This window comes from Merops nubicus, unplaced genomic scaffold, assembly GCF_000691845.1.
Source record: "Merops nubicus isolate BGI_N331 unplaced genomic scaffold, ASM69184v1 scaffold13975, whole genome shotgun sequence".
NCBI classification, from domain to species: domain Eukaryota; kingdom Metazoa; phylum Chordata; class Aves; order Coraciiformes; family Meropidae; genus Merops; species Merops nubicus.
The window spans coordinates 1-24,510 of NW_008610348.1; the positions used below are offsets into that span (position 1 = coordinate 1).

The 24,510-nt window shown below is 40.8% G+C and overlaps 1 protein-coding gene across 1 annotated transcript; it reads right to left on the minus strand.

Annotated features, from left to right (window-relative positions):
- Positions 1-3,913: 3,913 nt before the first annotated feature.
- Positions 3,914-21,891, minus strand: LOC103773516 (cyclin-G-associated kinase-like; the record flags this gene model as incomplete). Its single annotated transcript, XM_008940886.1, has 11 exons — positions 21,849-21,891; positions 21,055-21,116; positions 19,605-19,664; positions 18,723-18,837; positions 18,291-18,433; positions 15,253-15,378; positions 14,054-14,143; positions 7,487-7,622; positions 6,750-6,862; positions 6,133-6,244; positions 3,914-4,037 (listed from the first exon to the last, which is right to left on the minus strand). Coding segments are annotated over exons 1-11 (1,124 nt in total), but the record flags the coding sequence as incomplete, so codon positions are not given.
- Between the last annotated feature and the right edge of the window lie 2,619 nt (positions 21,892-24,510).

Here is a 24,510-nt window from a genome sequence, read left to right on the forward strand (position 1 = left end):
CCTTGGTCTGCACAGGAGCAAGTGTAAACAACAGTCTTCTTGCACACCAATCCATAGCAGTAGCTACCAAGTGTTACCTATTCTAGAAGCAGACACTGTCTGCAAAAAATATGTTAACTTCAGAAAATGCAGCTACTTTGAAGAGACATAGCTGAAATGTACAAATAGGTGAACAGAGCTAGTTCTGTTCTAACTCCAACCGGGACAAGCACTTAAGTGTGGTGAGGAAAATGCAGGGCAAGGAAGTGCCATTTCAGTTTGTCCAGAATGTCTGCTGCTCGCGTTCACTGCAGCATTTTGGAAAGGCAGTCAAGGATGCAACAGTAGAAGAGCTATTCTCACGAGGTTGTGGAGTCTCCTTCACTGGAGACATTCAAAACCCACCTGGACGCCTTCCTGTGTGATGTACTCTAGGTGACCCTGCTCTGGCAGGGGGGTTGGACTAGATGATCTTTCAAGGTCCCTTCCAACCTCTATGATTCTATGATCCCTGATAGTACTGGCTATAGCCATAAAACAGGTTTGTAAAGGCAGAGAATGACCACAACAGAAACAGGTATGTCCTACGGTAGGTGCCAACAAAGAATTAACCCTTCTGCATGGTTAAAGCCTAAATATTTTAAGAATGCACAAGCCCAGTGGCAGGACTTTCACCATTTTATTTTAAACACCAAGAATGTTAAATGCTAAAGAACCTGAGGTGCTGCATAACATTAAGAACTGTTTCAGCTAATTCATGTTTTGTCATTCCATTGAACTGTTAAATACTTCTAAGATCCAAACACACATGACAGACTTATCAAGGAACAAAAATTACAGAACTAAGTGCCACTACGGAGTCTTGTGGAGAGAGTTTCTATTTCAGTATTGATTAAATATCTGGAAAACAAATAGTGAAGTAACTGGTTTTCACTAGGATAATTATGTACTTGGTGCATTTTTTTTTCACTTCCCAACCCTATGACCAAGTTCACTTAGATTAACACAAGAAAACAAAATGGCAGTTGTATGAAGACGGAGTCCTCCACAAACCCAAAATTTATGTTAGTGCAGAGTTTAAACAAAAATCTGACAGTCTCACATGCTCTGTCAACAGAAGTGATGTGCACAATGCACCTAGATATAAAGCCACATTCAGTCAGCCTGGTACAACACATGTGTGAGGAACTGATCTCATTATGATCTTGGGACTTAACATACACTGCTTGACAATCCATCACAGCCCAAGAAGTGCTGTACCTCTCATTAGCTGGAAGAGGCCTTCAGCTCAATGATCTAGTTTGTACATTACAATATACCCACCCATTAAGAGCCACTAACCAAAACCATGTCAAATACATTCACAAGCTACTCAATTCTAGTAAATACCCACATGCAACTTGCTGTAATTAATACAAACAAGACGTAAGAGTAATGAGCTTTTCTTTGACTAATATTGAGTAGTTCCACAGACATGCACCAAGATGTCTCCATCAGCAGGCACATTGCTGACAGAGGCTCAAACAGTACCAGAAAATAAACAGTCATGCCAAGTAAGGTACCAAGCAACTTAGAGGATTCTAACAGTTTCTCATATGCACATAAATTTAAGGCATACGTGATCTGCCATGGGGCTCTGCAGGACTTGAGAGCCTTAAGTTCCATCTCAATCATACTTTCCCATTTTAGTTAGAAACCCTGTTTTGACAAAAGTGCCAAGCATATAGCTCAGCCAGAGAACACTAATAGTTCAGAAGTAGCATAGTAACTCTAAGAATAAGACAGATGCAAGATTTATTTTGGCCAGTCACCATTACTTAAGCAAACAACTGAAGAGAAGTGCACGTGAACTGAACAGCACAACTTCAGACAGCAAGCACTCACTGTCCTTCACTTCACAGCCTGCCAGATGAGCTGTGCAGATGCAGCTGGATGTCCAGTTACTGTTTGATCCCATGCACTCTATATTTATTATGGAACCAAAGGAAATCACACAAAACAAAAAGCCACACACATCCATTAGGCAAGAGAAATAAAAATGAGGTGCAGGCACAGCATAAGCCATTCCATATTAAAAAGTGAATTTTAGACAGTCCTAATCTACCACTAGAAAAGGGGAAAATGGCACCGGATGAAATTTTAAAAGTAATTAAAATTCCAGTGGACTGTAAGAAAGCAACCACTTGCAAGAGCAGGAATAGGAAACTTCATCAAATGTAACTGACTGATGGGTGCACAACAATCCATAAAGTCACGTGGAGACTACAGTACAAAAAGTGAACTACAGGAGTACTTTAGAAGCATGTAGTGTACAATCAAAATATAGTATCAGAGTAAAATTAAAACAGGAACACAGGCATGGGAAAGTAGGGTGTATAACTTTAAGGTAGGGGAGAATTTAAGTGTTACCTGTCACAAAGGAAGAAAAGTAATTTCTTCACTGCAAGACTTAAGTCTAAGGAAAAGTGGCAGAATTTAAGTCAAGGAATTAAGTACCTTCAATTTTATAAATAGCAGAGTTGACAAAAGCAAGGAATCTGTAGAAAATTTCCATGTTTTACCAAAAAGTACATTTTATTTAGCAATAGAACACAAAAGGAACAGAAGCAGGACTGAAGAAGAGGGGAGAGGAAGATCAGTTCCACAGAAAGGAGCAGGTATAAGGAGATAAAGAATAGAAATCTCGAAGACAGTAAATGCAAAAGAAATAAGAGCAGCTGCTTCCAAATTGTAGCTTGTGTTATTTCATGCATGGAATTCCTACAGTTCTGCTAAGCTCCTAATAAGTCACCACTTTTCATCACGCAGCAGTTTGTTCCTCTTGTACATCTCCCTGTCTTCTTGAGTCTGTGCAGCTTCCCTAAAGTGAAAAGTTTGATGCTGCTCTGTCAACTGCTTCTGTAGAAAGCTTAAGGACAAGCCAAAGCTGCCTATCTCTTGAGACCTTTAAAAAAAACACAGGACCTGGCCTTTCTACATCATGTATAGGAAATTTAAACAGACTAAGTTTAGCGCAAAAAGATAAAAATCCACTTGAGGTGGCTACAGAGGTGCAAGATCTGATCATCATCAACATGTTAGAGCAGCACTATGCACAGATTACATTCAATTACAACAATATGTTGCAAGCAATAGACTTCAGAAGACACAGTGCAGTATCCTAATTAAAGGGCCACAAGCCCTGTGGGGTCAAGGGACAAGGTTCAGTGTTCCTCAGGAGGCTCTAGTTCAGTCATAGATTCTGTAGTGACTTACCTGCTCTTCCTAGAACTAAGAAAAAACTTTCACACTGCACAGAATTTTATTATGAGTTAAAAACATATCAAAATCATTATTACTGATCATACGGAGGTACTAGAAACATTCGGAATGAGACCTGAAACCTGATTAGAAAGAAAATAATCATATACAAGGTATCTCAGAACACATACATCAAAACAGGAGTGTATTCTTCCATGTAATGCAAGGCAAAGGACACAAACGATGCAGATCCTCTCACTTGCCTTGAGGGTGTAGGATTCCATCTGAAAACTAAACTTGCCAGAAGAGCTCATACACTCCTTTCCCAGTTTTTAGTCTCATCTCCAGTCCCTTTATTTGCATCTTTCACCATTCCATTTTTTTTTTCCTTCCTGTCTTATTCATGGAGGCCCTATGTACTAATTCAAGTACTTCATTACAAACCACTATAGTCCTATTCCACACTTCTCTGCCCTGCTTCCAGAGCCCACACCTGCTCATCTCTTCCAAGCTTTCAATATCTAAAATACAGCAGGGAAACTAGTACTTATGGGCAAGCTTTTGCCCCCAACATTCTCAGTTCTAGTCACTTTTATATCCATATCATGAATTTGATAATTTCTGACATAAGCTCCTGACCCTTCATTTAGAACTCTTACCAGCACAATTGTATTTTATTTTATTTTTTACTCACTTGGCCACAGACTGGATAACTTTAGAAGATGTATCCTTAATATTAGTGAAAAATCGCTCTGTTCCACCCCTCAGAATATCAAAGAACCCTCCATAAGTCTGGTCACATTCCGCAACGGTCAGGCCTAGAGTAGTCGGATAAAAATAATTGTACTTTAAGTCATATCCTGGAATGGGCTCCACACTAAAGCAAGTTGCCTACAAAGCTGGACGTGAATGCACATACACAGGCTATGCCTTGCTGTAATGCTCAGAGTTCAAAAGTTCCCCATAATTACGACCTATGCAAAAAATCAGTACACCCTGCAGTCAGGAGGTACCAGCAGGCTACTTAAGACAGTGTGTAATTGACTGTTTGCATTTAAGAGAAAACAAGGCAAAAAAAACTCTGAAAATAAAGCACTTATTTCATATTTCCTGTGCAGAAAAATACTGTCTTTTTTTTAGTATCAGTGTCTTAAAGTGTAGCTTATGGTTAGCAAATCTTCTTAAGCTTCCCTAGTAGAGATATTTTAATGCAGGGCTTTGAAAGCAGCTGTTATAACCAAGCTACTTTTTAAGCACAACATGCCTGTTAATATGGTAGCATACAACAAAGAATACTCATTCTTGCACAAAACAGATGGCCAGACAGCCTTTGATTGTAATCCTGCCAGGATGCTGGATTTTCCCACAGAAATTGATATTCATATAACATTGCTGCAATAAATATTACCCAGTTTTAAAGCTTTCTCTGGAACATTAATATCTCTGTCTCATTGGCAATCCAGCGTAAGTACTATGAAGCAAGAAATACCAAGGTAGAAGGAAAAATTGAATACAGTACAAAATATTGCCTTGATATCTTCTACATTAATTGAAATGTTCCATATTCACATAATATATATGAAAGAAATGGGGGCAGAAGTCGCATTTAATAGGAAATTGGATGCAAATAAACCTTTCAAGCTTCTTATTTTCTTTACTATATTAAGTGCAAGTATTTTCCACTGAATGAACTCTTGAATAGCTATTTTTACAAAATGGGTATATCAGCTTTCATTGTGTCACTTTGGAGATGTGTTTTTGTTGACTCAGTTTAGTACTGGTAGTCCAACAACTGGCTTTGCTTCGATGGAACCACAACTCCTCCTCCTCATCATGGATGTTCTGTGGTGCAGTCACCTCCTGAAGCCCTCTCTGCACAACCCTCCCGTAAGTAGCTAGCTAGGCTCAAGGCAGTACCACCTATGTCTGCTTCTGGAAGTTCTGACTGGATAGCAAATAAAGTGCATTTAGGCTGCTGCTTTTTCCCTTTTAAGGCTGTCAGACATGAGTCTCACTCTGTCAGATGCACTTCAAGGTATCACAAAAGGTCAGCCTTTTTTGGGTGTAAAGAGGACAGAGTGGTGGACCCCAGGTGCTTATGGAAATATCGTTTTCTCGTACAGGCTTTTCACAGGCTCAAATACATGACAGGTCAGTGACTCTTTAGCATTAATGAATTACCGAGGTCCATAATCAAAATCACTTCAATTGCTTCTGCGTTTCTGTATTGACTACCTCAGCTGTTAGACACCAAGCCCATTTTAGCATAAAGTTATACCAAAAGCCACAGAATGGCTTCTACCTTTTTAAGTGGTAACATATTTGATATTAAGTAGTTTTTCTTGGAAAGCAAATACAACTGTCATGTCCTTACACCAAAGATCCAAAGTTCTGCACAAGCTCAGGATATATACTGATTTCAGTAGCTTCTGCCACAAAGTAACAAAGTTTCAGTTAAAATACAGCACTTCCTGAGAAGATGTTTGACAGGTCGCTTTCAAATATCATCATCTCCTTGAATCAAAGTTTTGTTCTTAAAATAAACCATTTTTATTCACTTGTCATAACCTGAATACTACCTTCATTACAGATCTTAAGAACATTATTGCTTATTGTATACATCACTTTCACAAGTTTTAGTTCACTTAATTCTCCCACTTCCACAGGTCAACAATGCATTTTAGTTTCAATTGTTTTACACAGGAAATCAAAATTTGTCTTGCCTAGCAATGAACTTGGGAAATACATATTTGGGTGTATCAATATACAACCAAACTCTCTGAAAAGTGAAACCACGTTAGAAACAGTGATGTAAACACAAAATAGCTAGTACATGTGCTAAATGGCTAAAGACCCCAAAAGATAGGCATATTCAATTGTTTTTACACTAGAACAATGTCTTTGGACACTCACCTGCATTGTACATATTGTTGAGCTGTCCTGCAGGCTTGGAGCTCTGTGAAACAGAGGTCACAGATGTCCGGGGCTGAGCATTGTTTCCATAGCCTCCATTTTGTTCCAGGAGCTGAGGAGATCAATACTCACTATGAGTATTTTCTTGCCAATTTAGCCAACTTGTTATGCTTTGTAAATTACTTTTACTTGGTGACAACAAGCAAGATGAATCTCAGGAGAGAACCAGGAAGATACACCAACTGATTTACTTGTCATATTGTGCAAACAAAGCATCAAACAGAATATACCTCAGTGGGTTTCAAGTTAGTGTAGGCAGAGCCTCTGCATGCTATGTTCCTTCTGTATAAGTTAATCACGACTAAATGCAGCATGTCAAACAGAGCACTTGAATAATACAAAATTACTCAAGATAATAAGTTTTCCAACAAGCAGTAAGAAGTACAATTGGTTTCCCTCAACATCATGACCAGTGATACAGATCAAGTCAACTGACATTTAAAACAAGTTACTGTGAAGCTTCCAAAAGACTAAGGAATAGGGGACTAGCTCTCACACTCTATGGATAAGAGGAGAGAAAGGAGACCTAATCAATCCTTCTTATGAGATATCTTTACCTCTGTGATGGGGGATTTAGGATTCACATTCCTAGCTGCTGCAATCTCCTGCAGTTGATTCACAACTTCAGTAATTGACAATCTCTCCTCTGGGTTCACCTTCAAAGTGGAGCCTAAAAAAGGAGATTCAGACAATGGAACAGCAACTCTCCAGATCTTTTCTCCCAGCAGGTATCAATTATTTCCACTTTACTGCACTCCATTGCAATAAGCAATCAAACACAAACAGAGTGGAGCAATTGCTAAATACCTATCATCCAAGTATCACTATCATAAGAGGTATCCATGAAAAAACTATGATTTAAGGTTAAGAAAATTTCAAAGAATCTATTTTAGGATCAGTTGATGAATGATCTCAGAAGTAACTTTACATCTAATGCTGTTGGAGCTGGAGACATTTCTGGCACTATAATTAAACCTTCCAGTAATCTACTTGAAAGTTAAAGAAAATTGAGTTTCTAAAGCAAATTCAAGGAAATTAAATCAAAACACTGGTTGCTCCTATGGACTAGCTCCCATGTCCTAAGCACAACAGACAACAGCACCAAACCCCAAATGTTTCATTTAAGATTTCCAGGAGTTTTGATAATAGATTCAATTTTTAGTAAGAACAAGAAGTTGCGACAGTTAACCTTTTTCACCATCATATCAATAACATTTACCTACCAGTAACACAACACTGTCAATAATAGTATTTGTACATAAAGGCACCAAATGGAATGACATTGTAAACTTACGGATGAGATCGTGAAACACAGAATAGCGAGTGTCATTTTGGGGGATGACGTACTTCCCGTTGACTATGCGAAGTTTAGCTCCGTCTTCAAATGGATGCTGCCTAAAGCACAGCAAGTACAGGATACAGCCCAGAGCCTACACAGAGAGAAAGGCAGAAATGTTTCATAGACTCGTAGAATGATTTAGGTTGGAAAAAAACATTAAGATTGAGTCCAACTATTAACCTAACGCTACCAAGTCCACAAATAAACAGTGTCACTAAAGATCATATTCACACATCTCAGAAGTATCTCCAGGAATAATGACTCCACCACCGCCCTGGGCAGCCCGTTCCAATGCTTGATAACCCTCTCAGTGGAGACGCTTTTCCTAATACCCGAGTTAAACATCCCCTTGAACAACTTGAGGTGATTTCCTTTCCTCCTATCACTTGTTACTTGGGAGAAGAGACTGGCGTTCATCTTGCAACCACCTCCTCTCAGGTAGTTGTGGAGTGGTGAGGTCTACCCCTAGCCTCCTTTTCTTCAGGCTAAACAACTCCTGTTCCTTCAGCTGCTCCTCACAAGATTTGTTCTCTAGCCCCTCACCTCTGCTGCCTGTTTTGTGGAAACATTCCAGCACCTCAGCATCCTTCTTGTAGAAAGAGGCCCAAAACTGGACACAGTGGTCATGATGCAGTCTCACCAGTGCTGATCACAGGGATACAATCACTTCCTTACTCCTGCTGGCCACACTATTTCTAATACAAGCCAGGATGCTAGGATGCTGTTGGCCTTCTGGGCCACCTGAACACACTGCTGGTTCATGTTCCAAGGCACCTGTTCACCAATACCCACAGGTCCTTTCCCATGGGCAGTTTTCCAGTCACTCATCCTCAAGCCTTCAGCATTGGATGGGGCTGCTGTCACCAAGGTGCAGGACCTGGCACTTGCTCTTGTTGAACCTCACACCATTGGTCTTGGCGCATTGACACAGCCTGTCCAGATCCCTCTGTAGAGCCTCTCTACCTTCAAGCAGATCAACACACTCACTTAACTTCATGTCACCTGCAAACTTATTGAGGGTGCCCTCAATCCCCTGATCCAGATCACTGATAAAGATATTAAACAGAACAGGCCCCAGAACTGAGCCTGGGGAACACCACTTGTGATCGGCTGCAGCTGGATTTAACTCCATTCAGCACCACTCTTTGGGCCCAGCCATCCAGCCAAATTTTTACCCTGCAAACAGTACACAGATGTTGTGATACTGTCACAACAGTCAGAACATTGGCAGTGGCAGCTGATAACACCACTAGCCCAGGATGGGTATAAAAAGGGCTGTGCCTGTCCAAGCTGACAGCATGGAAGGGAGGGCACAGAGGCTGCCCATGGTGATGGAGAGCAGCTGTTCTGTACTACATACATTCAGTACCACAGCACATTCCTGTCCTCTACCTCCTCTGCCACCAAGCTGGTATGTTGCCAACAGTCTACAGGAGAAATAAGATAACATCAACCTTTACCTCATGCTGGTCTTATAGGAATCTTCTCAAAGCCACAGGCAACGGGAGTTCTATGCCCTTTTTCACTGGGTACCCTAGGACTGAGCTTCTGGCACTAGCCCTAGTGACAGAGTGGCCACATCCATAGGCAGAATACTGGTGGTTGCCAGCATTTTTGGCCCAGGATGGGTGTCTCCCACCAGGGAGGCAGGAGAATAGACAGACTTGCTGTAAGGCTAGGAGACCCCCAGGCAGGGAAAGCCAGGGGTGCCCACAGCAGCAGAGTTCAGCAGCTACTTCAGTTGGTGGGTCTCCTGTCATTGAGAGCTGAAGCCCCGGACAGGGACACAAGCAGATCATGGTACACTGCTGTCCTCTGCCACCAAGCAAAACAGTGCTGAAATTTCATACAAGAATAGTGGCCCAGGGAAAAAGAAACACCTTATCCTGTATCTCTACACCTTATGTATCCTGTGAAAGTCCTACAGAAAGCTGGAAGGTCAAAAGCTGGACAAAAGAAGCTCTGTAACACCCACTTTCTTTGTGTAAATCTTATCCCAGAATGAAAAGAAGATTATAAACAGATTTTCTGATTCATGAACCCACTGGCTGATTCTTGTTTGTGCAATCTTTAATTCAGGCGATGATATTTAAAGCAGAATTTTTGACTATGAAATTAAGCTCTCATACTGCTTGCAAATAGGTTTCAATCATCAACCGCTGACTCATGCAACCCTGTATATATTCCTAGTGCTTTAGAGATCAGTTTCACACTCCTTTAGAAGTAATTAGTTTTGATGTTTTTGAGGACAGAACACTTAGTGAAACATTAACTTGTTAGTCATGTCAACTACACAGCTTCAAGCAGCAATACTGCTACTAAATAAGCTTGTGAGGGTTCCTCACTTTCATGGAGGTTTTCAGCTTCAGGCATTCTCCCATTCCAGTCTTTCTGAAACCATGGAATCACAGAATGGTTTGTGTTGGAAGGTACCTTAAAGATCAACTAGTTCAGAACCCACTGCCATGGGGTATGGACAACATCCACTAGCCCAGGCTGCTCAAAGTCCCAGTGTAAGCATCAGTCAGAAGAAGAGTATTGCCTCAACCTTGTCATGGGAAACCTGGACAATAAGGTATCTGAACTTGGGCTGACATCCTGGCAAGAGTCTGCAGCAGCCTGCCTGAGACGCAGAAACTCATCCCAAGAACGGAATGCAGTTCCTACGGATAAAAAGGTGCGACACCCCGGGATGGACCCAGAACCGCGTGGCACAAAGCGTACTGTGCCTGTGCTGTGAGGTGAACTGTACTGTGCCATCCTCTGCTACCTGGAGGAGCCAGAGCTGCAAAGTTACATGGCACAGCTGCTGTCAAGGAAGATTGGTCACAATTGTCTCAGCATTGATGAAAAAGTCACGAACTTTGGGTGAACTCTGCTCATTATAATATCATTATAATACAAAACCACACCTCCTGGTCAAAAGCTACACACCTCTAAGGCGGACCACGCCTTGGAGACTGCCCTGTGGACACACATGGAAGCCTTGCTTGAGAAAGGCAAAGATTGGCAGGAGTCCACGGGACAGAGGACGAGCAAGGTTCATCATCTAGCATAAAGATGGCTTCTTAGCAACTGAATTTGGAAGCTTTCCCTGCTGAGGATCATGACAATCAGAAGGCCCAGCAGTATACTGCCTGGACCTGAGACCATAGGAACACCTTGGACCTGCAGTGGTAGCTCTCTCTCTCTCTCTCTCTCTCTCTCTCTCTCTCCTCTTTACCTTTTCTGTCACTCTTTTACCTATGGCACGCCACTTCACTGGCAAACAATAAAGTTCCACTATTTGATTGGAGTAAAACCCCTCTTTGGCCTTTTGCACTTCAGGATCTCAGCAAGCAAACCATCACATGTCTGCTGAGTGGAGCAGGCAGTGACATTAAAATTGGCATCATGGACAGGATCCTGAGAGAGAGGGGTGCAGGTGGTCTGTAACAGGGGAAGGACATTCCATCCCAGCCACACCTGGCCCTACACCCCAAGAGGGTGAGAGGTGTCCAGAAAGCAAGGGGGGGCAATTTGAAATCTCCACACACCACACACCTAGAAATAGTGCACTCCACACTCAAGTTGAGGGCTCTCTCCATCGAGATTTAACAGAAGATTTCCTAGTGCAAAAGGGGGAACTGTTCTCATATAAACGAGACTTGTCTGCTCAGGGAAGTGAAGGGACAGCCCTGTAGAAACTAAGCTGAGCCTCCCTGTAGTAGATTTTGGTCCCTTCCATCACACACAGAAGAGAAGGGCGACAGAAGAAACTGTGTGTGTGTGTGTGTAACTTAAATTCAGCCCCCCCAAAGCTGGTTTGGTCTCTTCATAAAAGAATGGCCAAAAAGGCTGATCCAGACCCTCTCATAATGAAAGATCGAGACTCATTTCATGCACTCTGGGCAAAGCAGGGGGATAGACCCTCCCCACCTGGGGAAAATTTGGCTCTATATGATTGGACAAGCTTGCAGAGTGTAACAGACCAAGAAACCTCTTTACAGCGACCTGGTAAAGGCAGAATGGTCATCAGTGCTGTGCTAGGAGCCAGCCTGCTCACAGCAGTTCAAGATCACCTTAAGCAGTGTAATAATGAAAAACAAATAATGGAATCCCTTGAAAACTTGGTGCAAATTTTGCAAAGGACAACCAATAACCTAGAACAGCAACCAGAGGAAGAAAAGGAAGAAAACAGCTTAAAAACTGCCCTAAGGGAGGAATACTCAAAGAATGCCAAATCACTGGGTGAGACAGTCCCTTTACAGAGGCTGCCTCGGGTCAGGCTGAGCACTCACATGCCAGCAGGTACAAAAGCACCATGACAAAGCAACCGAAAAGTACTAGGAACAACTTCTTGATCTGTCACTGGGCCTTTACCAGCAGCTAACTTAACCTTTTCTGAAGGGGACAGTGGGGTTTTGGGTGGCAATGGTAGTGTTTGGAAGGGAGGATTTTTTGAAACAAATGAAAAGACTGGTATTTTTCCACTGACCAGCTTCAGGCCATAAGCAGCACACTTAAAAGTATTAAAAGTTTTACAGTATAGCTGCAGGATAACAGGTACTATACCAAAGTACTTGCTGAGTAGAATTAAACTATGTAGGATCTAAAGAAATCATTCAGCTTACACAGAATTAAGACCTGAAAGATGTCTTGCACTGACTAGAATTTTTTTTTTTTTAACCAGATATTGGTAATGAGAACCCAACTTTTAAATTTTGCTCCATAACACACATTCCAAAGCCCACTCTTGCTTTTTCAGAATTTGTAAGAGTGGGAATGTATGAAGGGAATTCCAAGCCAAAAGATGATTTCAGGGGAGAAAAATCTTTATAAGGTAAAGCTTGTTATTTCAGTATTATTCAGTTGAATTTCCATTCAGGAAATCACATGACTTTGGCAAAAATGGAACTAAAGGTATTTGGGTTTACTGTCTATTTTCTGAGGATCTCTAGACTTAGGTAGGAAACATACATGAAGCAGTTTGCTAACCTTAAGGACCTCTGGTCCTACAATCTGATCACATTCCCATTGTGGATTCTATACAGTTGATAACTAATATATAATCTATGATGCTGTTTTAAATAATACATTTCTATATCCTCTATGCTTTTAAGCTCTCACACAGTGACAATCACACAGACTGCAACCATGCATGTGACTCACCCCACCTGCTTCCATTGGGCAATTCTTTATTCTAACCACAGAGAACAAGACCAGAGATGCTTCCTGAGACAGAACCACACACTATTCCCAAATACATTGTGTGTTTTCATAGAATCATAGAACGTCCGGGCTGGAAGGGACCTCCAAGGGTCATCTAGTCAAACCCCCCCCAACATAAGCAGGGACTTCAACTAGGTCAAGCTACTCAGAGTTTCATCTAGCCTGATCCTGAATGTATCCAGGGATGGGGCCTCCACCACCTCTCTGAGCAACCACAGAATCATTGAATACAGAGTGTAAAGGAAAAAAAAAAAAATACAAACAACATGTTCCAACAGATCTTCCAAAGCACAGCAGGAGACAACCACCATGCTGATACTAACAAACACAGAGTAACTCTAAAAAATAAATTGCAACTGCCTTTTGAGTGAAGCTTTTGTTAAATGCATTTCTAGCTTTGCGTATAGCTGGACGTCATCCTGGCACAGGCTGCCAGTACGTAATGCATGCCAAGTGACCAAATGGTCAGAAAGATGGGGTTTTTTGGTATCTCTTCACATGCCAGAAGAAAATGGCCAACAGCTGTAGAAGAGGAGTAAGAGTTTCCACAGTATCTTCTAATGAATTTAAGAGACAACGAAGTTCTGAGATGTCAAAAACTTTTGAAGTAGTAGTATTATATTTTGTGAATGTCTTTTGACTCACTGCCAATACAGGTAACAGCTGAACAGCTTCATGCCTGTCTTTGTAAAAGCCATCCAACAAACTAAGTCCGTAAACAAAGTCACCAAGCCGTACCCAAGTACTATTACAGTATTACACACCTGAGAAAAGTACCACTGAGACCTTTAATTCTGGCTACAGATTTTTTTTGTGAATATGAAAAGTTTATCCTCCTTTCTATACAAAGCATTAATGATCTCTCCACTGTTCTAATCCTTGCTGTCAGTATTATTTTATCTAGATCCAACACCTAGGCATAACCATTATGAACTCAGCAATAGGCTGTCCCAGGATTACAGGCATGACAAAGCATGACAGGCAAGAATTTGAATCTAAGGACTGTACGTATTCTGGCTCGATGCTGGCAACATTTCCACTCAATGTCAAAAGTTCAGCATTGTCCCCAACAGTGGAAACCATGCTAAATCTGAGAAAAAAAATCTTGAATACTACATCTCATTCTTTTACTATTTAGATACAGTTTATACTATTTATACAGTTCATATTATTTAGTATTTATTTTGGTAAGACAGTCTATCCTGTGTTTGATTTTTTTATCAATTTAATCAACAAATCAACGTGAAGACTGCAAAATCAGATTCACTATGACATAACTAGCTATAACACAGCAAGAGAACAATTTCTTACCCAAATGTCCTGTTTTTCACCAATTGGAAAATTTGAGTACAAGTCTATCATTTCTGGTGTCCTGTACATTGGTGTTGTATTCCTTGTGATCTGCAGAAGACAGAACTTCTTGAAACAAAGTTGAATAATAAGCTCTAACAGCATTTAACCAAGGAAACAGTTCTCCAGGTAGAATGGGTAACATTCTCACTTCGAAAATTAACCTCAGGAATACTTGTCAAGGCAGAAGTAGTCAACTGAATCTTGCAACAGTCACAACAGCTTTGACATAAGGGCAGATAAAGATGGTAGGCCTCAAATAACATTGTGATATTTAAGAGTCCTTCTATACTACAAAACACAAAGTTAAATGTCTGTTGCACATGAGGCAAAAAGGTATATGGACACAAATACAGAAATAAGTGAATTCTTGCTCCAGCATGTTTTTCTCACTTCCTTATCACACTTAATGACAGCGCAGACACATTCAAAGAGTTCAGCTATGTTCCCAAGGAACCCTGAAGAGACCTGTTCTACCATCTTTTTGCATGGACTACAAAAGACAGTGGTACATCACCTTTTCTTCTCCAGTGGATTGCTTTTCATTGATGCTGGATTGCAAAACACAGGGGTTTACAGAAACTGATGATAACAGAAGTTGCACACAAATTCTAAGCATCACTGTATTTCTCCACAGTCTGAGTCCAGTTGATTGACATTAGATCACCAGCATTACTTTCAACTCTAAACTAAGAACCAATGTCCTATGCAAAAACATGCTGTGTGCTTGAAAACTCCTCTGCAGTCTAGGGGCTAAACTATGCTGCCTACTCAAATTCTGCTGAGCAGTCATGCCACTTCTGTAACATTCAGCTGAGAAAAAACAGATGAAGGTGGAAATCACTTGGGCATAACCAATCTGACTTCCTCTTACGAACACAATTAGACACTCTAGTAATCACTTCTATTTTCACACCCAATTGCAGAATGGATACTGCTCAAGCTGAAGCAGCATTTGCATAGGCAGCTACAGAACACAGGCTACAACTAGTAACAGCAGTTTGAACTCTGGCAATACAAATACCAAATCAAAGCTTTATGAACAGTACTACAACTGAAACAATCTTCAGTTGTCTTACAAGTCCCATGAATCATTATCAAATTAAAGTTATATGAATCCACTGTTGGTTTTAAGATTAGTCACATTAAAATCATCTCACCTCGTCTTCAACCAGTGCTCTCTTTTGTGCAGACCAGTTGTAGTCAGGATAGTATGCTATAGTTGTAGCACTGCCGAAATCACAAAGCTTAACCGTCCCTTGGTTACTAATAAGCAAGTTTTCCACCTTCAAAAAGAGGTATAATAATAAAGATCTGTTTTCTGTATACAAACATACATGCTTTTAACCATCAAATAACTTATGCATACATATATATGTAGGAAATACTCACTTTAGCTCAGAATGTTGTTTATAAAGACTTCAAACAGTACTGTAAATGTTTATGGTAGTAATCCAGCAAATTGGTAAAAGGAAGCACCAAAAGCACAAGAAATAAACCCCAGGGAAAAAAAAAAAATTCATTAGTGCCTAAGAAGGTCAGTTTTTCCAGAGGACCGCAGCAGCAGCATCATCTTGGAATCCAAAAGTCTTCATGCATAAAAGTGAACACTGCTAGCTTAACCACAGTGCAGGGCAGGTTAGGGCTGCTGTAGACACAAAACAGAGGTACTAGCAGAGAAGCAGACTGCTGGGGGACACTCAGAAAGAGGTAGCTGTGACTGTGCAGAGACAGTAACCATCTATTTGAGGACCACGTGCTGCCTAGACAGTTAAATAATCTCTCCTTTCTACTTTGTAAAATCCAGTCTTCCTGGACTGCTAAGCAAAACTGGGAGGAAGCTTAGAGAGAGGGTAAAAGTAGGTATTGGGCAGAAGTATTGTGGGGTCATAACCACAAGAGGGCTGAAAAAAAATTTTTTCTCTGTATGAAGTCAAGAGAATATGTAAAAGTTAAGAGGCATATTAGTAACATAACACACTTCAGAGAACTAGGTCTGTCTTCCCCTCCCCTGTGAAATGACATCTCTGGACCACCTTCTGTAAAACTTCAATTTTCAGAACATTCTACTACATCCCCTCTTACATGCCCCTTCCAACTTCTTCCGCCATAAAATCAATTTTGACTACTCTGCAGTAAGACATAAGCTCTGTAAATGATTTGGTTAGAGTATTGGTCTCAAAGCACAGTCTGAGTTCCCTCTTCCACTGCATAACCTTTGCTTACCTCCATGTACAGTAAAAAGAGTGGCATTAAACATCAAATTAAATTTTAACTAAAAATGGTCACTGTAAGACCAGAGATCAGCGTTCTGCACAAGTACGTTCTGGATTTTGTGCTTCAGTAACAGCTGCTAATAAGAAAACATTCCAGCTGATTCTTCAGATATTAACAGGCTCTATAACCTAGACTAGCTGTGCACTGCATGGCAAATCCTGAAAAGATCAAATTCAGACAACTAGAATATCAGAAAAGCACTGATACTTTATAAATAGCCCTCTAATTAGCTCAGAACTTTTACCATTCTGTAACTAGCTGGGTTCTTATAATGCTATACACACACTAAGTGCAAACTTGGTCCAAAGGGGTTCAGGAACGAAGAATGCACTGACAAGGAAGACAAGGAAACTGCAATGGGGCAGAAACAGCCACCACTATGAAGGTGAACTTGGTTTTAAGCTGTACTGTAGAAGCTCATGAATCCTTATTTTTTTTTTTAATTATTTTGACTTAAACTATGTTAGGACTCAACTCTACTACACCTCTCCCCAGAAGCTATGATAGTATCTCAGGTTACTTTTAAGGCTGGCTCAAAAGTCTGACCTACATCCTTTTTATGCTGCTGCCCTAATTTCAGCCTTGTGGAGAGGGTAGTACAGAAGTGATCCCTATTTGGCTCCTAACTGTAGTAAGGTATCTGCCTATTGCAGCACAACTATCATATAATCTTGCTTTGCAGCCCCTGTAACACCAAACCTAATTCCTGTCATTTTCCATATCTTCCTCTCTGCCAGGAATTTACATCACTTGCAAAAAAAAACCCAGACCTTGAATTACAGTAGTAGGTCAACTTCTATGGAGCTACTGTGGAGTTGGCTATGTAAGAAGCTATTTATTTGTTAAGAGTTCTTTTCTACATGCATTTCTAGAGACTGGTGTATACAAATTTCAGTGAAGAACAAAAGATTTTATTCCAGAAAGTAACACCAAGAACATTCTATCCCAGCTTCATCAATTTCTTTGTCATGACCTAGAAGCCTGTTTAATGGTACTGAGGAAAAAAATAGCAGTGCTCCATCATCAAAACTATTCTTATTCCTTTTTTATATTCAGCTGATATCACATCAAGCAGGAAACAGACATGTGTGACATTTAGACACTGTTTCAGATATAAGAATCTTCCTCCTTTTATTTTGTTTGTTTACAAAGACCACCTCCTTCCACGAGGTTCAAGTGTATTTGTAGTACAGCATCTCACTGATGGTTAGGGCTCCTTCATCAAGATAGAGGATACATGTGAAGGTGAACCCTTGACTTCAAATACAAAATTCAAACACAGATGAAGAAACTGAAGATAAAGTACTAACAGGACAACAATTTCTACAGGTTACTCTGTAGCATGTTGGTAAAGACCAACAGAATGAAAAATTAAGAAACAAAACCTCTCCTGAATTATGCCTACCAGATTTTAAAATTCAAGTTTTAAAAAGCCCTAAAATACAATGCAAGTTAGTTCTAAAACAAACTGCTCACTACACATTCTCAAAGGCTACGTAATCTCTCACAGAGAATCCAACATTACCTTCTCTTCTCCTTCAAAGTTTTACCTCTTCTATTTTCTTTACCTCTTCTATTTAAAACTTGTTCACCCCAAAACTGCAACTCAGAGGTCATAACAAGTTATTTTGTCAAAGCAAAATACTTAAAGACTAACTTAATCAGCACATCATGATATACTACTTTCCTGTACTCTATCTGAACAAGCTGACAAGTTGTACTAGCCACAAGTCCAAGGAAAAGATGTTTGAAGAGATAAGTATTTCAGTGACACCCAGCAGTCTTGGCAAGGCAATATATGTAAGCACTGCACTCAAAGAGTGTCCACAGGTTTTGATCAACTGTCTTTACATTGACTGATGCAGCCTGACATGCCCCTCTGTTTAAATACAGGCTGAATTTTTCAACAACACTAACACACCTTCAGATCTCTATGGATAATAGGAGGCTTCTGTTTGTGCATGTGCTGCACTGCTCTGCAGGTCTGATAAAAGATCTTCAAAACTGTGTCACAGGAGACTGGTCCTTTGGATTCTACTTTCTTTAAGAATTCCACCAGCTGTCCTGCAGGAAATCAGAGAAACCACACATAGAAAACCACAAATTCTGAAACCCTGGCACAAACAGACAAACACTCTTCTTACCAAGGAAGACTTATAGTCTTGAGCTGTAATATTAGATGGATATTCTAAAAATGGCAGGTCCACACTGATTGCAGTACTAAATTAAATGGCGCTCTAAGGAACTATTTCTCTGACTAGTCTCAAACACAACAAACTTAATGATTATCCTATATTTAAGATAAGGTTGACCTGTAGTCTCAAAGAACAGTACTGCAGGGAAAATAGCTTACCTTTACACAGCTCTGTAAGCAGAAGAAACTCTCCCTGTCCCGTGTCTGATTCTTCTTTTCCTATAGAAGCAGCAGAGCAGAACTGGACAATGTTGGGATGACCTGAAAGTTTTTTCTGGAGATAATATTTTCAAGGAAGATGACTGTCATCTTATTGATATTATTTTTATACAACAGTTTGCAGGCATTTATTTTATATCTTACACATTTCTTCACAACCCTTTACTCAGAGCAACAGGAATTAATTTCATTTCACATTTCCACAAACCCTTTTGAGTTGGAAGGGACCTTAAAGATCATCTAGTTCCAACCCCCCTGCCATGGGCAGGGACACCTCCCACAAGACCAGTTTACGCAAGGCCCCGCACAGCCTGGTCTTGAACAACTCCCGAGATCGAGTATCTCTGAAAGGAACAGTTAACCCTCACTCACGTTGTACACATGCTTTTACAAGCCTGAGCTGTGAAAAAGCATATGAAGAATATTCATTTCTTTACTCCTGGCAAGTGAAGTGCTGGGGTGGGAAGTCTGCTTAAGACCCAAGTACCATCTGGACAGTGAAAAGGTCTCTTGACCACAGTCACAGGATTGTAAAAATAAGAATTTCACTTCTTGCTAGACAAAGTACATGACAAAGACTACACTAGCTACAGAATTTATCTACACACATTAAATTCCTGTAATTTTTGAAGAACAGAGCTTGCTGGATGTTGGTGCCATATTCAAAACAAACCAGGAACCTTCCTCAAAATGTCAGTCCTCTCAAGCGGCGCAGGGCATGAGAAAAAAAAAAAATATCTACAGCAGTCATCCGTTTCTCATAAATCTTTAATATCAAGCCACTAAATCAAAAAATTAAAATATGCTCCAGAAAAAGGATACCATAAAACAAACTTCCTGAATAATGGCTTTGTTCTTTTCTTCTTCATTAGACAATAATCGCTGTCAGAAGACAGAATAATTTATATAATTATTAGAACATACAGAAAAACAGTGCATGGATTTTTTTTTTCCAGAACACAGGGGATAAACTACCATCAAAATATTAAGGAACTGTAGCAAGACAGTAAACAAAATGGTACTTATTACACATTTGGACATACTGGTATAAATACAACATCAAATTCTTCAGGTACCTGTACTGTTCAGGTTTAGTGATAACAGAGCAATTGTCACCTTTAACACTGAAAGTAACTGACAATTTTCGTTGTATAGAAAACTAAAGTCCCCTGGCTACAACATTGTGCCCTGACAAGGCAAAGTTAATCTTCTGCCTCAAATCTTTAGGAACAATCCTCAACCCACTCTAAAACTTCTCCAAATTATGTAGCCCAACTCCTTCAATAGAACTTGATTAATCAGCAGCAAAATCAAGCACTGGAATTTCCAAATGGATTTGGAAGTCAATATTTGACTAGAACCAATCTGAGTATTTGCTACAGTACCAGTTTTACAGAACAGAAAATGTACAATAATGGTTCACCTTTTATCAGTTATTTTTAAATGGGTCTACTTCTAGATATTTTGAACACGCACATATACAGGTTTGGTCACATATTGTTACTGCAGCATGCAGTATGAAAAGGAAATAAATGACCAAGTAATTATTGGTGGTGTAAGGTCATCTTACTTCTCCTACCTCTCATACCACCACCCTTCTCATTCTCTCCAAGATTGGTACTAATACAGCCACAGCACTTCCCTAGTCCAAAAATGAAGCCATTTTGTGGTGAACACAAGTGACATGACTCTTCCTACAGCAAAATATGCCAAAGTAAATTACTTCACTTTATTGTCCTTTCCATAACACTTCAGCTTTTCAGCTGTTACATGATTATGATAAGCCTTTGGAAAATAAGAATCTAGAGGATCACCCCTGAGAAGTGCCAGGCTGAAAGTTGATCAATGAGTTGGTGTGAAGCATTATTACTAAATTTATTCTGGAAGTACAAACCAAGGATAACCAATAGGCTAAATAAGCTTCTAAGGAGTGAAAATATTCCTGTACCTCACTTCAGGTAACCAGGAAAGACTCTCTTTACCCAGGCAAAAAATAGGCCCAAGGCAGGGTCATGAATTACTGGACCAAATGAAGATAAACAGCAGTAGTACCTGCAAGAGCAACTGCCATCTTTGGCATCCAAGTATAAAGTGCAGGGTCCTAAGAGGAATAACCTCTCTAAGTACAGGTGCAGCGTCCAATGAACACCACTTTATCATGGTAGACTTTTCCAAATGACTCACTCATCAGCATACCAGGATTAACTGCCATGCAATGCATCAAGCAAAAGGACAGGTCTTATAAATGTTTAGTGAAATAAATTCATTTTACCTTTAAAGCATAATCTTTGCCGCTTCCAAGATCTTGAGCTTCGTAGACAAAAGCAAAACCACCTACAAGAAGGCACATTAAGTCAGTTCTAAATTCAACATTCAGGTACATTTGGTTTTTTTAGTCTAACAGAACTAATACACAAATTTAGAAGTATACCTGTTTTCAGTGGCTTGCCAAGAGTACAGGTAACCTACATACGTGAGCTAAAATATTCTCTTCATTTCTCACATGTGCCAGAAGCCAACTGACTGCTACCTGCCTGCATTTTGTTAGTCTGCACATGCAGATTTCTATGAAGCAATATTTTTTCATTTATTGCAGGTCCTTAAAAAAAAAAAAAAAATCAAGGCTCAGTACAGTCAATACTACCTAATGATTTTAATCAAACTACTTCATGGCTTTACACTGTTAGGCTTCTTATAAAAATAGTAATATCCAAGGGAGATAAGATGTTAAATACACACCTTCTCACACTTTTAGGATAACTGCCATGCTTCAGGATTCATATTAAAAGCAGAAAGCGCTTTCAAGCACTGAAGCATATGCTTACAATAAGGCTGATGCTGTTACTAATTTGCAGTCTGTCTTTCCAGACAACATTATTTTCCTCCCAAATCCTTTTGCCAAAATACCTATTTCACCAAACACTATGTGCTCAAGAACACAGTGAATTTCTACAAAGTAATAAAGACTGAGAAGTCGCACATCTGCTAAGTTTCCTCAATTGTTAATTATTTTAACTGTATCAAAAGAACATAATTGTACAGTTTACTACGTTTGTACACGGGTACATCCTGGTACCATTTCCATTTCTTCTGGGAATGTCATCCTCATGGTTGACCAGCAAAAAGCAAAATCCCAGCTGTAAGGAGGACATGCAAAACAGAGAACACTAGTGCACCATATGAAAGTTACGGTATCAGTGGGCACGCTGGAGATGACAGACAGGGAGGGCTCCAGTTCAGTCCCACCACACGCTACCCATGCACGCACTCTGCTTATCCATTCACTCTGATTCACTCTGTGAAATCAGAAAAAAATTTCCCTTAACTCTCCTAAAGCCCCCAGTGCCAGTGTTATAGTCAGCAATCACAATCCGAATTGTGGGCACTCATGGGACAGGGGCCGGAGTCCCAGTGAAGCCCACTCTCATCACTGTCTTACATTATTAACTGAGGACAACCTGCTCCTTTCTGAATGACAACCCATGAAAGAAAAACATGGTTCCAGAGAGCACTGATCAGTTATGACTACTGTTTACAGACTTCATAGAGCTGGTGAAACAAGAAAGATAATCTGTGAGACTTCCACTGAAGACTTATAATCCTTTTCTGATAATCCTCTACTGAATCTGGGTGCTGGGAGACCATGGTTTTTGACTGCTCTTCCCAGCTAGTGCCTCATGTGTACTCAGAGGCATGCCCCAGGTTTCAGAGCCCACCATCCCAGTGAGCTGCAAGCCCCAACACCACTATACACCAGTCACTGCACCACAGAGCTACTGCCTTCATGTCTTCATCCTACACAGATCCCACAGACCTTCTACACAGAGAAAGCACTGCTGGCCAGGCAGCAGAAAGGCTTTACATTCATCTTAATCTTTATTTTATTCTAATAACCCTGCAAGCTCCATCTTTAAAAATATATGCTTCAGTTTACAACACTAGGGGCTTCAGGTCAGCACAAATTTCTAGTACACAACTACTGCACAGCTGGCTTTCTGGAATGCACTCAGGAGCAAGATGCTGACAAGGGCATCCCAGATTATAGAACAGTTATTCCCCGAGCTCAGCTCAGCTGTGCACACTGCCAAGGATTCTACCAGGGCTGGAATGGGGCAGGTCTGTTCTGCATTTCAAGCACACACCTTCCTACCATATCGACAGATATGGATACATGCGCTTCAAAATATAACTATGCTTCGTCCAAATGTATGAAATACCCTCCTGAAATTATACAGATGAAAGCACCTACACATCAGAACGCTCAGGTCAACTCAAGCTATCATTTTCATGCATGTACCTCCTCAACAACCAAGCTGATACAAATGCTGAAGAAGTCCCCCAGAAGCACTGCCACTGTTCCAACTATTTCAACTAGTCAGAGAATCATAGAACATTTTGGTTGGAAAAGACCTTTAATATCATGAAGTCCAACCACTAACCTAACATGACCAAGTCCATCACTAAATGATGTCACTAAGCACATCAACTACACATCTTTTAAACACATGCAGGGATGGGGACTCTATCAACTGCCTGGGCAGCCTGTTCCAGTTTTTCACAACCTTTTTTTATGAAGAAATTAGTTTTCTCTAGTTTTCTATCCGTTTTTCTCTAATACCCAACTAAAACATCCCCTGATGCAATTTGAGGCCATTTCCTCTTCTCCTGTTCTCTTGTTACTTGAGAGAAAAAAAACAACCCACACCTCACTACAACCTCCCTTCAGGTAGTTGTAGAAGGTGATGAGGTCTCCCCTCAATCTCCTTTTCTCCAGGATAAACAATCCCAGTTCCCTCAGCTGCTCCTGCTAAGACTTGTGCTCTAGATCCTTCACCAGCTTCACTGCCCTTCCTCAGACACACCCCGTCACCCTCAGAGTCTTTGTAGTGAGGGGCCCAAAGCACAGTACTCAAGGTGCAGCATCACCAGTGCTGAGTAGGGGGGAATGATCATGTCCCTAGTTCTGATGGCCACTCTATTTCTGATCCAGGCCAGCATCCTGTTGGCCTTCTTGGCCACCTGGGCACACTGCTGGTTCACATTCAGCCAGCTGTCAACCAACACACCCAGGGCCTTTTTTACTAGGCAGCTTTTCCAGCCACTCTTCCCCAGGCCTGTAGCGTTGCATGGGGTTCTTGTGACCCAAGTGCAGGACCTGGCACTTGGTCTTGTCAAACCTCATACCCCTGGCCTTGATCCATTGATTCAGCCCATCCAGGTCTCTCTGTAGAGGCTTCCTTCCCTCTTCCCTGGGGAAGTGTGGGCCCAGTGAGGCACAGCCCTGATCACCGAGGGTGCAGAGAATGCAGAGCTGCCAAATGCCACCTTTGCTTCTGTCCTTAAGATCAGTTAAGGAAACTGAATATACACAAGTCCATGGGCCCTGATGAGATGCACCCAAGAGTAGGGAGAGCACTGGCTGATGTTGCCACTCTACCACTCTCCATCATTTTTGCTAGGTCATGGCAAAGGGGAGAGATACCTGAGGACTGGAGGAAAGCCAATGTCACTCCAGTCTTCAAAAAGGGCAAGAAGGAAGATCTGGGAAGCTACATACCAGTCAGCCTCACCTCCATGCCTGGAAAAATGGTGGAGTGGGTCATTCTGGAGGTCACCTCTAAGCACACAGAAGAGAAGGTTCTCAGGACTAGTCAGCATGGATTTACCAAAGGGAAATCATAATGACTAATCTGATAGCATTCTATGTGGTGACTGAATGGGTAGATGC